This window comes from Mandrillus leucophaeus, unplaced genomic scaffold, assembly GCF_000951045.1.
Source record: "Mandrillus leucophaeus isolate KB7577 unplaced genomic scaffold, Mleu.le_1.0 Scaffold73, whole genome shotgun sequence".
Lineage (NCBI taxonomy): Eukaryota > Metazoa > Chordata > Mammalia > Primates > Cercopithecidae > Mandrillus > Mandrillus leucophaeus.
The window spans coordinates 1,462,275-1,478,120 of record NW_012107919.1 but is presented as its reverse complement, the minus strand read 5'-3'; the positions used below and the strand labels follow the sequence as shown (position 1 = coordinate 1,478,120).

General features: G+C 42.2%; 1 protein-coding gene across 5 annotated transcripts in view; it reads left to right on the top strand.

Moving 5' to 3' along the window:
* The window catches only part of EHF (ets homologous factor), a 41,961-nt gene extending 27,502 nt beyond the window's left edge, over positions 1-14,459 (top strand). For 4 of the 5 annotated variants that reach the window (XM_011965535.1, XM_011965536.1, XM_011965534.1 and 1 more), the window contains exons 5-9: positions 2,437-2,505; positions 2,625-2,693; positions 7,744-7,806; positions 9,720-9,915; positions 10,019-14,459. In XM_011965535.1, coding sequence (XP_011820925.1) covers positions 2,437-2,505; positions 2,625-2,693; positions 7,744-7,806; positions 9,720-9,915; positions 10,019-10,118 — 497 coding nt within the window. In that variant the 3' untranslated portion in view covers positions 10,119-14,459. The remainder of the gene's footprint in view (positions 1-2,436; positions 2,506-2,624; positions 2,694-7,743; positions 7,807-9,719; positions 9,916-10,018) is intronic. The other variant, XM_011965537.1, reaches the window with a different exon arrangement.
* Positions 14,460-15,846: the final 1,387 nt, after the last annotated feature.

The following is a 15,846-nucleotide window of genomic DNA, read 5'->3' as shown; positions in this document are numbered from 1 at the left end:
GGGAGGATAGTTGGGAGAGGGCAAGAAAGAATGTGGGAGCAAGTTTTTGCAGGAAATGCAGGGAGGCCTTTTCCCTGGCTGTCTCTGATAGGCCACCCCCACCATGAACCTCATTCTTGCCCTTGCGACCAGTGACTGCCACCTATTTCCGATTTATAGACTTCTGGCAAGCCACACTTCTCTACCTCCTACTCCTGGTTGTGGCATCATCCAGACCTCAGGCCAGTAGCCAAGGAAATGCAGAATATAAGGTGGGCCTCCCCACCAAAAAGTGTCAGGGACTTGACTTGGCCGAGTTTGGAAAGAGAAGAGGAAGGGGCAGTCTCCTCTTCTCTCCCTCCTCCCTTGAGGGGAGTGTGTTTCACCAAAAGGGGGAAGATGTTGACTTGGTGTTGTAGCTAACAAATTTTTAGGGGCCCTGGGGAGCTTCTGCAGAGATGCACAAAGGTACCTGCAACTCAGCTCCTGCCTTCCGTGTGTTTTTATATGAAGGACACAATTCTGGGCTCTGAGCAGAGGCTACAGTTCCATAGCATCTACATTCATTTTCATTTCCTTTCCCCTGTCCTAAATCTGTCTCCTGGAGACTGTCCTCCAAAGTCTATGAGCCATCATAAAACTGTGCAGCGACTCTTGCTCCTAGGTCACTCCCCATGTTCATGCCAGGGAGCCTGTGAGCCACATGGGCCAACCAAGCTTGCCACAGGCCTCTCTGAGGATGTTTCCCAGTCACCAAGGACAGAATTTGACATGCAGGTGATTTGTGAGTCACTTGGGGCCAAAATTGGCCCATGCAGTTATTTACCCTTTTATAAGTGGGCTGGCCTACCATTCATTATTAAAGAAAAAAGCAATAGCTGCTAAGCATGCGAATTAGGCTTTGCTAGCCATGCCCTTCTCTTCAGAGGCCAGGGGATAGGCCATCTGGATGTTCTGTGCTTTACGGGCCTGGCATTGCCCTGGAGATGGATGCAGGACTTGGTCAGGAGGATGGCACCCCCTCCCCTGCTTGACCTGACAGAGAGCCCCACCGAAGGAGCCAGGGTAATACTGGAGAGGTCCTAAATAACTTGATAATTCCTTCTTGACCATCCAGACATTCTTGTGTTGCCAGTTCAGAAAAGCTGAGTGGAAGGGTGGAGAAGAAGGTCCACCCTAGGAGGAGGGGAGAAGACACTCATAGAGGGGCCAACACCCCCAAACCTCTTTGGTTCAGTTTGTTTTCAGAGACAACAACAGGTGTACAAGGTGACCCAACAAGCAGAGAGGGTGTAACCCCAAGAGATTGGGCTTGGGGTGTCCAAACATGTAGCTATTAGCTAAAATACCGGCTAAATCCCTATGTCGTAAACAGGAGGACTTAGCCAGTAAGTCAGGTTTTATATCATTTGTGCTATAAAAACAAAATGAAACTCAGTCAGTGGCTTACACCCCGGCCCTAAAACTCAGAACCTAGCAAGGAGGGGAGCTGAGGGTAACCTAGGTCTGCGGTAAGGAGAAAGCAGGAAGTTTCTGGTGAGGACAAGGTGAGAGATCTTACAGCTTTTGGCTAGCCAAGAAACAAAGTGCTTCTGTTGGAGACCAGCCCAGATCTGGGGGTTGTGTGGGAGTTGAGCTCCATTTGGGGTAGGTGGAGGGGAGTTCCCTTTGAATCTGAAATCTGAAGAGTCAATCAAAGTGAAATGTGCTTACCGCAGCACACAGAAGAAAGAGAGAGAGAGACAGAGTACAAGAGCACTTCTTTTCTGCGATGGGGCAATGGGGCTCCACTCTTAAAAGGTGTTTGTTTGATTTAGTAACAGTCTCCACCCCTTCTCCTTGGTTTTGTTTTGAGAATTTTATGTCATCCTTTAAGCTAATTGGAAAAATCCTAGAGGGAGGGGGCTGTCATCCAACTTGGATGACAAATCTCTGGAGTTCAGCAACAAAGAAACTGTGATAAGATTGACTAGACTCTTCCTGAAAGAAACATCATTAACCCTCCAAGGAAGACATTAATAGAAAAAGATACTTGTTAATTATTTATTATACATTTAAATAAATTTATTCCTCACAAGGCCTTCCCCTCACCACACCCCAGGGTAAAAATATTGTGGTGATTATGCAGTAGAATGCAAAACAATGCCAAGCCAGGTTAGGAAAATTCCCAGGAACCACTGGTCTAGGACAGGTTCCCATTCTTGCAACTTCTCTCACCTCCCTAAAAATTCAATAGGTATGGAACACGTGGATGAGGCCATTTCCCCAAGGATGCTGAAAGGAAAATTAGACAACATTATTATAAAGTAATGCAACTGAAGCAGAATCGTATCCCTTGTCTCTGAGGACCACTCCTCACCCCACCATACCTTGTTGATAAACAATGAGTTAGAAAACGCAGCCTCTTCTCCCTGGGGAAAATGATCACTGACTATTCTCCTTCTCTATTTTTTGTAGACCCTTCCATCATGAACACCTGGAAAGATGAGAACTATTTATATGACACCAACTATGGTAGCACAGTAGGTAACTAACTCCCTGACACTTAAGGCCCTTTACGTTCTTATTCTGTTTGTCTAAGAGTTGCAGTGTTCTATTGTGAGGTGGGGGGACTCTAAATGTCCTTTATCTTTTCATGGCCACAGATCTGTTGGACAGCAAAACTTTCTGCCGGGCTCAGATCTCCATGACAACCACCAGTCACCTTCCTATTGGTAAGCTGTCATCACATCTGAGGCTGGGTGTGCCTAATACTTAGGGAGAATTGGTGGGAATTACCAACAATCTACATTTCTGCCTTGCTGGAGTCTTTCTAATTGAAGGGCTAGGGAAGGAATAGAGTTACCATTAGACGAGGTTTGTGTTTGAGGCAATATTTGTACATTGAAGATGACCAGTAGGGATCCTCTAGGCAAAATGTTGGTCTCCTGTAAAACTAGTCACTCTGTTGTGACAATAAAAGTTGTTTAGGGTTTTCTTTATTTTCAACGAAAACTTACTCTTGCAATATAGCTGATAAAATTATTCGTATTTGGGCATACTTATGGGAAATAAGGCTATATTTAATTTTCAACAAACTACATTTGGCTTTAGAGGAAGAATACCTCATAGTGAAGTTCAAAGGTCCGTGAACCTGTAGTGATGGTTTCTGGGTGAAAGGGCAGCCATTGGAAATTTCCAGAATCCCCACAGTTACACTATTTTGTCAGTTTTTAAGTCTAATTCTGATGACTTATCAGTGCTCTCTAATCAGTCAGAGCACCTGCATTTTATGAGTTATGTTCACATTAGCTGCATTTGGTTAAGGTTGGATGCAACTGGGGCTATCCATGCTTCTTAACCAAGGTTACACTGGGTGAGAAGGTTGGGATGTTAGGAGTCTGGGAGAGGGGATTTCAGATTACCACCCCCACCTACAAATAGGTGCATTGGCATGTACACCGTGGGAATTGGTTGAAAGAGGATCTTATGGTTTCCTGTGATTTGGGTACAAACTTGTGGATCTCTTTGGGTCTATGAAATGGCACTTAGACATCAGTCACAAGTGATAGTGCCTCTCTCCTGGAATTAAATTTGGAGCAACTTCAGAACTGGGATTTAATTGGGTCTTTGTGAAAGAAATTAGTCTGCAACCCTTCCTTCCTTCTTTTTTTTTTCTTTCTGTTTTTGTTTTTGCTTTTGAGAACTGAAATAATGAAAGGTTTTAGTTTGAGGTTTTGTTTGGGTCAAGCCCCTTAAATGAGATGGGGCTGGGAGCCAGTGTAAATGCTTCTGGATTTGAGGTTAAAAGCTGAGGCCAGCGTAGCTCTCGACTTCTCCTTCCCCTAGTAGCCCTTAGCATTATGTGTCACTTGAAGTATTTGTTAAAATTAGGAAATAGATCAAATACTGTCAAGGCTTGGTTGTGTATTTGCTATTCTGAGGGAACTGAGCCAACCGAGGTAAAATTTCTGTGGCAATCATTACCACTCAGTCAAGACCACGGGGTTCAGGGCTGAGGAAACCTCCCGAGTCACACTCTGAGTTCCTCTGCGACTTCCTACAGTGTCATCTCCCACATCCTTCCATCCTTCCAGTTGGGTCTTTGACTTATGGCAAAGAATTCCAACTAAGAATAAAGCTGAACCAACCACTTCCTGAGCCTCAGGGGCTAGTGTATCTTGAGGTACCCAGGAAACCAAAACGTCATAGTTACAGCTCTGCTGCCCTGACAGCCGGGCCATCCTCTTTTCTACATCTTGACTTACACCTTCTAGAATCTCAAAATCAACAGGGGCCTTAGAGACCAGTTTCCGCTTTCGCATTTGCAGCAGCAAGGAACTCACTGTCTCCCGAGTCCACCGGTTGTATTTTTCAATAGTCCTTCTTAAGATGAGTTCAGGAATCTGCTCTCCTTATCCTTCTGATCCTTGTTTGCTGCAGCTCCCCATTCCTATCCTGTAATTGTAAACCAGGCTGGAAAATGAGATCAACCACCCAGGCCCTAAAGAATCAATGCAGTCTCTGGGGTTGGTGTATTAGTTGGGGTAATAGCCCTTCAGTAGGATAGTTAATTACAGCCTTATATGGGTCAGTTTCTTTCAGAATAGTTGATAGTCTCTGCTGCATGGAACCAGAACCCCAGGGAAACCCGTAGTCATTTGCCTGAGTCTTTATATTTCAAGTTCCCGTGAAATTGAATGCAGTGAAATATCTTTCTATGTTTGAATGCTAGTTACCAGCTGAGCTAAGGCGAGGCTCAGCGTAAACTGATGCCCTCTGTGATAAACGCAGGTGGGGAAACAGGCTTTGTTTTGATTTCTCTGTCATCTGCCCATTTCATAAAATGCCCGCTGCCAGTGTCCTGTTCTGCTCGACAGTCCTCCAGCCTGTCATGCCAGCTCGGGCTTGATGTGTTTATCCACTGACTTGTTGAGCCTAAAGCTAGGGTGGCACGGTCTATTAGAACACTGAAATTTGTATATCCCGTAAAGAAATGGCTCACAGCTGAATCATATGCAAATGCTTCTAATCTTTGCTTCTTGCGAAGCAGCTTAGCTGAAGTCATGCTCTCGCACGGGCATCACAAACCTGTGGCTTGTTGCTGTCCCTGCCTGGACCGGATGGACATTGGCCTGGAGTGCCTGGGAGCCGAGCAAGAGAAAGCCAGGCTGGACAACTTCTCCAGGGCAAGCCATTATTTTATAAGAATGAATCACTTAACCACATGGCTAACTTCAAAGTCTTGACTTTTATTCTAGGGCAGAAGGAGGACACATATTAAAGCGAGGTTAAAGATCAAAAGATATCAGTGGTAAGGCAGGCCAGTGATTCCATGGCTTATCCCTGCACACTGCAACAGGAAGAGGGGGCTGGAAGAAGTTAGGTTCTTCTTTTGCCTTTGACTGCTTATTCCCTTTTATGATGATGGAAAGATTTTTATTTGGGGATTAAAAAAAGAACATTCCTAAACTGGATGGAGGCTAGCTTGGGTAAATGGCTGACAACTCAAAGAATATTTCCTCATGGTTTATCGGGCCTAGGGGTTTTAGAGTCCATGGACTGCTACATGGGCCACAGCCCCCTGAAATTGTTGACAAAATTTCATGTGTGCATATATGTGCATTTTTTCTGAGGAGAGGGTCCAACGTTTTCATCTTATTCACAAAGGAACCTGAACTCTAAAGTAACTGATTCTAGATCAACTGGGAACCCAGAAGCAATAATTGAGGCCAATATACTGAGACTCTTGTATTTTTCTGAATTCAACTCCTGGCTCTGAAAGAATGGCCCTGCATCCCTCCTGGATGTCATTTGAAAACGAGCTTTGCTTGTGGCCTGCTGGGTAAATGCCACTCTTTGTCTGCAGTACAACGTGGCCCTGTCAGAGTGATGTATCACTTGGAAACCGGAGTGGATGCCAGACCTGTCGCAATATTGTTACCTCCTGATGGGATGTTGCAACCTCACCCTGCAACCCACAGGGAGGGCGAGTGAAATCTCTTTGCATTTCCTGTGAATTCGTCCTCTCGGATTTCAGAGAAACCCAAGTCAGGTGCAGGCCCTGCTAGTGACAATGCCAGGAGAGAAATTCTTAACCAGGATGAGAGGTTTCTCGTTTACTGAGGTCTTATTAAATCTCTCTCTCCATCCTGCCATGACGTTTCGAGAAGTTGCTGGGAACACTGAGTCTTGATTAGCTGGGTGATAAGATGGGTGAAAGGGTCCATGAACGTTGGGAAATATAGAATTGTTAGATTGAAATTATCTTTTTCACTAACAAGAGCATTATAGAAGTGAACCTGATTCTTGGCAGGAAAGGCTTGTGTGAAATCTGTTATGTGCAAAGGGAGATTATGTGTAGGCCACCATTTCTGGAAATGACATAGAATTGTGGTTATGAGTAAAGCTTCTGGATTCAAACTGTTTGTGTTCATACCCTGGCACCACATTCCAGCTGTGTGACTCTAGACAAGTCATTTGACCCCTCTGTTTCTCAGATCCTCCACAGCTGAAAACTGTGGATCATATTAGTACCTGCCTCATGGAGTTATTGTGTGAATTAAATAAAGTGATTCATGTAAAGTGCATAGTACAGTGCCTGGTACATAGTAAGTGCTCAATAAACAGTAGCTTTTTTTCTTAACCAATTTAATTAGGAGCTAATGGCTGACAGTTCATAGCTTTTTTGAATAATAGGCCTCTCTTGATAACTGAATGCGTGCTGTGAACCCTCTCCCTTCACATATGGTTTCAGTCAGTCCAGGTGCCCTTGAAGGCCACACTGGGTCAGTGGATCCTAGGTTAGGAAGGGCACATGGAAGAGATCAGTTTTACTGGCCCAATTTCTTAAAATAATTGGATTGTATTTAGGGACTATTTTGTATTAGAATTGGCTGGTTTTTGAGTGTGAGAGTCTTCATAAGATCTGCTTTAGTCCTCCCAATACACACACACACATACACACACACACTCACACTCACACATATGTGGCTAGATCATTTAATTTTCTTTCTGAGAAGAATCTTTATTTCCCAGGTCTGGCTCCATCATCTCCTCTTTGGTAATAGTCCCACAGGTTGCCATAATGAGTCATTTGTTAAACTAATCTGTGTTTCCATAGTCCACTATGGTCCTCTGTACTGAGCTTGGGCCACTCAATGGCCCTTTTGTCAGGCTGATTAAAATGTAACTTTGCATGCCAAAAAAGGGCACTCCTCTGGCTTAAAAGCCATCTTCCTTTGTTATAAGTGTTTACATTTTTGTATTATGTAAAAAAAAACACACAAATTTTTCAATGATCTAAATCTTTCAATGGCTTCCATCTTTCTCAGAGTCATGTCCTTAAAAGCCCCATAAGGCATTAATGATCAGAACCTCAGCTCCTCCCTCTCTGCCTCTTACAGCATGCATATACCAAACACGCATCAACCTCAGGGCCTTTGCACTTCTGTCTTACACATGGAAGGCTGTTGCACAAGCTCTCTGCATGACCATCTCCCTCATATTCTTTAGGTCGTGGAATCAGAGAGGTCTCCTATGACCACCTTGTATCAAATTGCAAATTATTCCCAAGTCCATACATCTATCTCCATTTCTTACCCTGCATCATTTTTCTCCATAGCATTTATCATCTCTGTTTTGTTTGGTTCACTAGCACATACTCAAAGAGTGCCAGGCCTGCAGTAGGTGCTCAGTAAATTTTGCTTAAATGAGTAGATGCAGGAAGTAAAAAGAGAATGATAGAAAATAGGTCAGTTAAATGGCTCTCATTTTTCTCCTCAGCAGAGTCACCTGATACGAAAAAGGAGCAAGACCCCCCTGCCAAGTGCCACACCAAAAAGCACAGTAAGTTGACTGGCTTTCAGATGGCCTTTTGTCCTTCCCATCACATCGGGCACACCTGGAGGCCACTAGTTTTTCAGCAAATATTGCCTCTGTCTACTGCCTTCATGTCTTCATCCCAAATAGGGTGGAGTGAGAAAACAGAGGCATCACTTGCTAGCAAAGTAACCCCCTCTGCAGCTGTTTCTCAAAGTGGAGCCTCACTGGATATTTCCTCCTCGTTCTGTCATATGTGCTCTAAAACTGAGACACCCAGTGCCTAAGAACTGCTTCAGGCATGGGGTTAGCAATTTCCATCTCTCCCAGAAGAAAAGGGTGGGAAGAGGAGCGAGATAAGAAGAACCAGTTGAGATGTATCATCCTTTCTTTTGCTAAATGTTGACCTCCTACCTTTGTGGAGTTCCCATTCCAAGAAATGACTGTTTTTTCTTAAGATTCAACACTGCTCTTTGGGAGTTGGATCTCCTCCAGTAATAAAACCTTATGAACATATATGAAATATCAGAGACATGGAATTGTGGGTGAAACACAGAAAGAAATCAAGATGGTATAATCCAGGCCTGTAATCCCAGCACTTTGGGAGACCGAGGTGGGTGGATCACTTGAGCTCAGGAGTTCAAGACCAGCCTGGGAAACATGGTGAGACCCCATCTCTACAAAAAATACAAGAATTAGCTGGGCATGGTGGCACATGCCTGTAGTCCCAGCTACTCAGGAGGCTGAGATGGGAGGATCACTTGAGCCTGGGAGGTCGAGGCTGCAATGAGCTGTGATCATACCACTGCACTCCAAACCTGAGCAACAGAGTGATACCCTGTCTAAAAAAAAAAAAAAAAAAAAGGTATAATCCAGAAATTATAAGGAATTAGAATGTCTTTATCTGTTATTCCACATCATCCCACAACATTGAATTAATGCAACCCTTCAAATGGTGGGTGGGGTGAGGGTGGGGCATCACAAATTCAGTGGGAGTCAAGTTGAATTTGGTTGATAATCTTATTGCAGTAGTGGCTTCATTTTCAGTTTGGGTCCTCCAGTCCCTGCATGACCACCCCCTTCCCTACCACCCTCATCTAGTCTGGAAGTAAACATTCTAGAGCCTTATTGATTTGCATTTGGCTGAAACACAGTTGCTGGGTCAAAGCAATTTAATTGGTTGAGGTACTAGATAAAAGTGGTTGAGAGTTGCTCTTTGGGGAAGTAACAGGTTGAAATGAACCCCAAGCAGTTTGTGAATAATAATTAGAAGAAACTTCCCTGTGGCTTAGGAGACCTAAGGCCTATTCCTTAGTCTTGGCTATGTCACTAGTTAGCTGTGACCCTGATCAACTCACTTAAATTCTCTGTGTCTCAGTTTCCTGATTTGTAAAATAAAATAGTAAAATAAAATATTGTGCTAGTTTATTTTTATTTTTATTTTTAATTTTTTTGAGACGGAGTCTTGCTCTGTCACCCAGGCTGGAGTGCAGTGCGCGATCTTGGCTCACTGCAATCTTCGCCTCCTGGGTTCATGCCATTCTCCTGCCTCAGCCTCCCGAGTAGGACCGAGTAGGACTGAGCCTGGGACTACAGGCACCCGCCACCATGCCCAGCTAATTTTTTGTACTTTTAGTAGAAACGGGGTTTCACAGCGTTAGCCAGGATGGTCTCGATCTCCTGACCTCGTGATCTGCCCGTCTCAGCCTTCCAAAGTGCTGGGATTACAGGCGTGAGCCACCGCGTCCCGCCTGTGCTAGTTTATTCTTAAATACCTTTTTAATGTCCAACATCTGGTAATTCTGTGATCCATCTTCCCTGAGAAGTAGGGGAGAAATGAGTATCTCCTACGTGGAGGAAGATGACCCAACTCAATGCTCTCTGCCCTACCTTTGCTGTGACTTGGGCCATTAATAACCTCCCTTTCTGCTTTTCATCAGACCCGAGAGGGACTCACTTATGGGAATTCATCCGCGACATCCTCTTGAACCCAGACAAGAACCCAGGATTAATAAAATGGGAAGACCGATCTGAGGGCGTCTTCAGGTTCTTGAAATCAGAGGCAGTGGCTCAGCTATGGGGTAAAAAGAAGAACAACAGCAGCATGACCTATGAAAAGCTCAGCCGAGCTATGAGGTGAGGAGTTTCATGTCTCTGAAAATGATAAGACTGCACGACCCATTATTCACCTAGCAACCTTCATCTGATCAGTCACCTTATGCGATCTCCTTTGTTACAGATACTACTACAAAAGAGAAATTCTGGAGCGTGTGGATGGACGAAGATTGGTATATAAATTTGGGAAGAATGCCCGAGGATGGAGGGAAAATGAAAACTGAAGCTGCCAATACTTTGGACACAAACCAAAACACACACCAACTAATCACAAACAAAGAACTCCTGGACGTAAATATTTCAAAGACTACTTTTCTCTGATATTTATGTACCATGAGGGGAAAAAGAAACTACTTCTAACGGGAAGAAGAAACACTACAATTGATTAAAAAAATTATTTTGTTACTTTGAAGTATGTCCTATATGGGGAAAAAACGTACACAGTTTTCTGTGAAATATGATGCTGTATGTGGTTGTGATTTGTTTTCACCTCTATTGTGAATTCTTTTTCACTGCAAGAGTAACAGGGTTTGTAGCCTTGGGCTTCTTGCTAAGGGAAAGAAAAAAAAATCAGAGGGCATTAAATGTTTTGTATGTGACACGATTTAGAAAAAGGTGATGCATCCCACATGTAAGCATCCATATGGCTTCGTCAAGGGAGGTGAACCTGGTTGCTGGGTTGAATTCCAGGGTCTCAGATGGTGAGGACAAAGTGGATGGATGCTGGGAAGTTTAACCTGAGCCTTAGGATCCAGTGAGTGGAGAATGGGGACTTCCAAAACTCAAGGTTGGCTATAATCTCTGCATAATCACGTGACTTGGAATACTTAAATCAGCAAGAAGAATAATGGTGGGGTCTTTATACTCATTCAGGAATGGTTTATCTGATGCCAGGGCTGTCTTCCTTCCTCTCCCTTGGATGGTTGGTGAAATACTTTAAAAAAATTGCCCTCTCTGCTTACTTCTAGCTATTTAAAAGACAGCCCAGCTTGGTTCTTTTTTGCTCCAAGTGCTTAAAAATAAGTTGGATAAAGGAGACGGTGGTGTGGAAATGACTGAAGAGTTTGCTCTTGTATCCCTATAGTCCAAGGTTTCTCAGTCTGCACAATTGACATTGTTTGGCTGGAACGTTCTTTGTGGTGAGGGCTTTCCTGTGCATTGTAAGATGTTCAGCAGCATCCACTGATGACCTCTAACCACTTGACACCAGAAAACCCGCAGCTGTGATAATCCAAAATGTCTCCAGACATCACCAAATGTTCCCTGGGGGGCAAAACTGCCCTTGATTGAGAACCACCAGTTTAGCTAGTCAATATGAGGATGGTGGTTTATTCTCAGAAGAAAAAGATATGTAAGGTCTTTTAGTTCCTTAGAGTGAAGCAAAAGTAAGACTTCAACCTCAACCTATCTTTATGTTTTAAATGTTAGGGGCAATAAGTTGAAATAGCTAGAGGAACTTCTTTTCAGAATCCCAGATGAGAGCCAATGTCAGATAAGGTAAACATAGTAATGTAGCAGGAACTACAATAGAAGACATTTTCACTGGAATTACAAAGCAGAATTAAAATTATATTGTAGAAGGAAACACCAAGAAAAGAATTTCCAGGGAAAATCCTCTTTGCAGGTATTAATTCTCATAATTTTTTGTCTTTTGGATTATCTGTTTACTGTGTCATCTGAACTGATTCCAAGTGAATGGTTTATTGCCTAGATTTTTTACGCAGAGGGTTGTTTTGTTTTGTTTTTAAGAAAAGAAAGAAAGGATGAAAAAAATAAACCGAAAACTCAGCTCAGGCACAATTGTCACCAAGGAGTTGGAAGTTTCTTCTTCAATAGAGGAATTGTTCTGGGGGTCCTGGAGACTTATCATTGAGCCATGCAATCTGGGAAGCACAGGAATCAGTAGACACTTTGAAAACGGATTTGAATGTTCTTACCCCTTTTGCAGCTTTTCTTTTGGGCTCTCTCATGTCCTTGGCTTGCTCCTCCATTCTACCTCTCTTTCTCCAGCAATGATATGCAAATGAAGACATGTATCAGTAAGAGGGAGTGCTCTTCATCAACTAATAGAGCACCTACCACAGTGTCTTCCCTGGTAGAGGTAAGCAATTCATATTCAAAGGTTGCAAAGTGTATGTAATATATTCACAAGGCTAGAAGTAGGAAGAGTCAAAAATTTGTCCTAATTATAATGAGAACCATTCTAGGTCATGATCTTGGAGGACCCATGAATAAGTTTCCGAAGGTGCAACCAAATCCATTTTTATTTCTGCCTGACTTAGTCACCTCTGTAAAGGTTTAACTTGGTGTTGTCAAGTAACAGTTACTGAAAGAGCTGAGAAAAGGAACAATGAACAGCAAAGATCTTGACTATGCAACTCAGACATTCCTGCAGAAAAGACATATGTTGCTTTACAAGCAAGGCCAAAGAACTATGGGGCCTTCCCAGCATTTGACTGTTCATTGCATAGAAGGAATTAAATATCCAGTTACTTGAATGGGTATAATGCATGAATATTTGTGTGTCTGTGTGTGTCTGAGTTGTGTGACTTTATTAGGGGTATCTACCAATGCGCTCACTGCGGTTCCTTCTCTGACTTTGCCTGTTCATCATCTAAGGAGGCTAGATCCTTCTCTGAGTTCACGCTTCCTCAAACCTGTAAGTTTCTCACTTCTTTCAAGTTGGCTTTGGCTCTTTCTGCAACCTTTCCATTCAAGAGCAATCTTTGCTAAGGTGTAAGTGAATATGAAGAGTACCAACTACAACAGTTCTACAGATAATTAGTGGATTGGGTTGTTTGTTGAGAGTGAAGGTTTCCTGGCACCTGGTGCCTGATTAAGGCTGGAGTATTAAGTTCTCAGCGTATCTTTCTATTGTCTTGACTTGAGTTTGCCGCATTTTCTACGTGCTGCTTGTGACTTGGAGAACGTAAAGTAATCGAGTTATGCCAGCTTGAGGTGGGAACAGAGTACTTCCCACCACAGTGTTGAAAGGGAGAGCAAAGTCCTATGGATAAGCCCTCCTTCCTTTTGGGGATGCATGACTCTCACTTGAGAAGCTCACCTGTGCTGAACGTCCACATGGTCACTAATCATGTTATCCTTAAACCCCCCTTATGCCTGAGTTGAAAGGCCTCTCCCTTATTAGGTTTTCATGGGAACCTGAGGCAGCAAATCTATTGCTAAGACCTTACCAGGCTCAAATCATCTGAGGCTGCTAGATAGTTAACTTGGTAAGACTTAAGCAAGGCTCTGGCTCCCAGGGGCATAAGCAACAGTTTCTTGAATGTGCCATCTGAGAAGGGAGATCCAGGTTATGAGTTTTCCTTTGAACACATTGGTCTTTTCTCAAAGTTCCTGCCTTGCTAGACTGTTAGCTCTTTGAGGACAGGGACTATGTCTTATCAATCACTATTATTTTCCTGTTACCTAGCATGAAACAAGTACACAACATGTATTTGCTCAATGAATGAATGAATGTCTCCTAAAAGACTCCTCTGATTGGGAGACCATATCTATAATTGGGATGTGAATCATTTCTTCAATGGAATAAGAGCACAACGGCACAACCTTCAAGGACATATTATCTACTATGAACATTTTACTGTGAGACTCTTTATTTTGCCTTCACTTGCGCTGAAATGAAACCAAAACAGGCCGTTGGGTTCCACAAGTAAACATATGTTGGATGAGAATTCTGTTGCCTTGTTGGGAACTGTGAGACTTATCTGGTATGAGAAGCCAGTAATGAACCTTTGACCTGTTTTAACCAATGAAGATTATGAATGTGTTAATATGATGTAAATTGCTATTTAAGTGTAAAGCAGTTCTAAGTTTTAGTATTTGGGGATTGGTTTTTATTATTTTTTTTCCTTTTTGAAAAATACTGAGGGATCTTTTGATAAAGTTAGTAATGCATATTAGATTTTAGTTTTGCAAGCATGTTGTTTTTAAAATGTATCAAGTATAGAAAAAGGTAAAACAGTTAAGAAGGAAGGCAATTATATTATTATTCTGTAGTTAAGCAAACATTTGTCGAGTGCCTACTATGTGCATGGCATGGGCCCATATGTGTGAGGAGCTTGTCTAATTATGTAGGATGCAATAGATCTTGGTAGTTATGTATTGAGCAGATACTTACTGTATGAATGAAAGAACATCACAGTAATCACAATATCAGAGCTGAATTATCCTCAGTGTTGCTTCTTGGAATTCAGTTTCTGGAACTAGTGATAGAACATTTATTAAAAAAAATTCCTGTTGAGACTATGTCTTATGAACCTCTGAAATGTACAAGCCTTCACAAGTTTAACTAAATTGGGATTAATCTTTCTGTAGCTATCTGCATAATTCTTGTTTTTCTTCCCATCTGACTCCTGGGTTGACAATTTGTGGGAAACAACTCTATTGCTACTATTAAAAAAAAATCAGAAATCTTTCCCTTTAAGCTATGTTAAATTCAGACTATTCCTGATTTATGAAAGAATTATATTTTTCAAAATATGTTTATTTGTTTGATGGGTCCCAGGAAACACTAATAAAAACCACAGAGACCAGCCTGGAAATGTGTGTTTCATTCTTCAATAAGCCATTCAACGCTGGGCTTAGAGAAAATGCACTTAATTTCTAACAACAGAACATATACAGCTTCTGTGTTACTTTACTCAAAAAGCATTTATTGAGCATCTACTATGTGCCAGATGTTGTTCTAGGCACCAAATTGTAGCAGAGGATGAAAGAGACAAAAATCTCTGCTCTCATAAAATTTATGTTGTATTGAGTAGAAACAGTCAAGAAAAAACACAAACAAATAAATAATGCATAGCATATCGGATGTGTAGTAAAGAAATATAGAGGAGCAGAGAGTGCTAGAGCACTTAATACGATAGGGGCATGCTGTAAATTTAGGCAGTGTTAAGAAGGAAACATTTCAGTAAAGAACTGAAGGATCTAAAGGAAAGAGCCACACAGATATACAGATAACTGGGGGAGTGATCCATAGTGAAGGGATATGAGAGGGTCCTAAGGTGGGTGTGTTCCTTATCATGCCCAGGGAACAGTGAGGAGGTCTGTTTGCCAGAGTAGACCAGCAATAGTAAAAAATGGTGAAACAGAGGTACTGGTGGATTAGATCACATAGAGCTTGGAGGCCATTATGAAGGCTCTAGTTTTTCCTTTGCATGCGTGTGATGGAGATACTAGAGGAGTGACATGATCCAACTTCTGGTTTAAAATGATTCCTCTGGCTGTTGTTTTGAGAATGGATTGCAGGAAAGCATTCAATGCTGGATATAAAGAAAGGTAGAAAAGATGACCCACATCTCCAGGTCTCCAATACAATACTTAAAAATGTCTCTAGGCAGTAAGTGAGCTCTAGTAGTTCATAGCACATTTCTCCCTGGGTCCAGAAAATCTCAGCTATTTAATCACATAATTTCATAAATGATCATGAAAATAATAATGCTAACTATTTTGGGAAGATTCACTCATCCCAGGAATTATGATAATATTCTTTACATATATTATTATATTCAATCCTCATATAAACTTAGATATATAGATATTATCTCCAGTTTTCAAATGAGGGAAATGAAGATCAGAAAAATTAAATGACTTTCTGAGGGTCACACAGCTAGTAATAAGGGGTAGATCTGACATTGTTTACACAAGTCCCTCTTTCCTCCCTCCCACCCCCAACCCAAGTCCATGTTCTACCAATAATATTTCTCTAGTTTCTCAGGATGTAATTTTTTTTTTTACACAGACACACTCACAGGCACGCGCACACACACAGAGGTTTTTATAGTTAAACAGAGCTACTTACTGTAAGAATTCTCAGAGTTTTTACTATAATAATGTGCATTGTGAATCTACAAGAGAGGGAAAAAGTGTGCCCACTTCCCTAAGCCTATTTGACGATGGACACCTTTCACCAAAGTAGGCCTCGTGAAA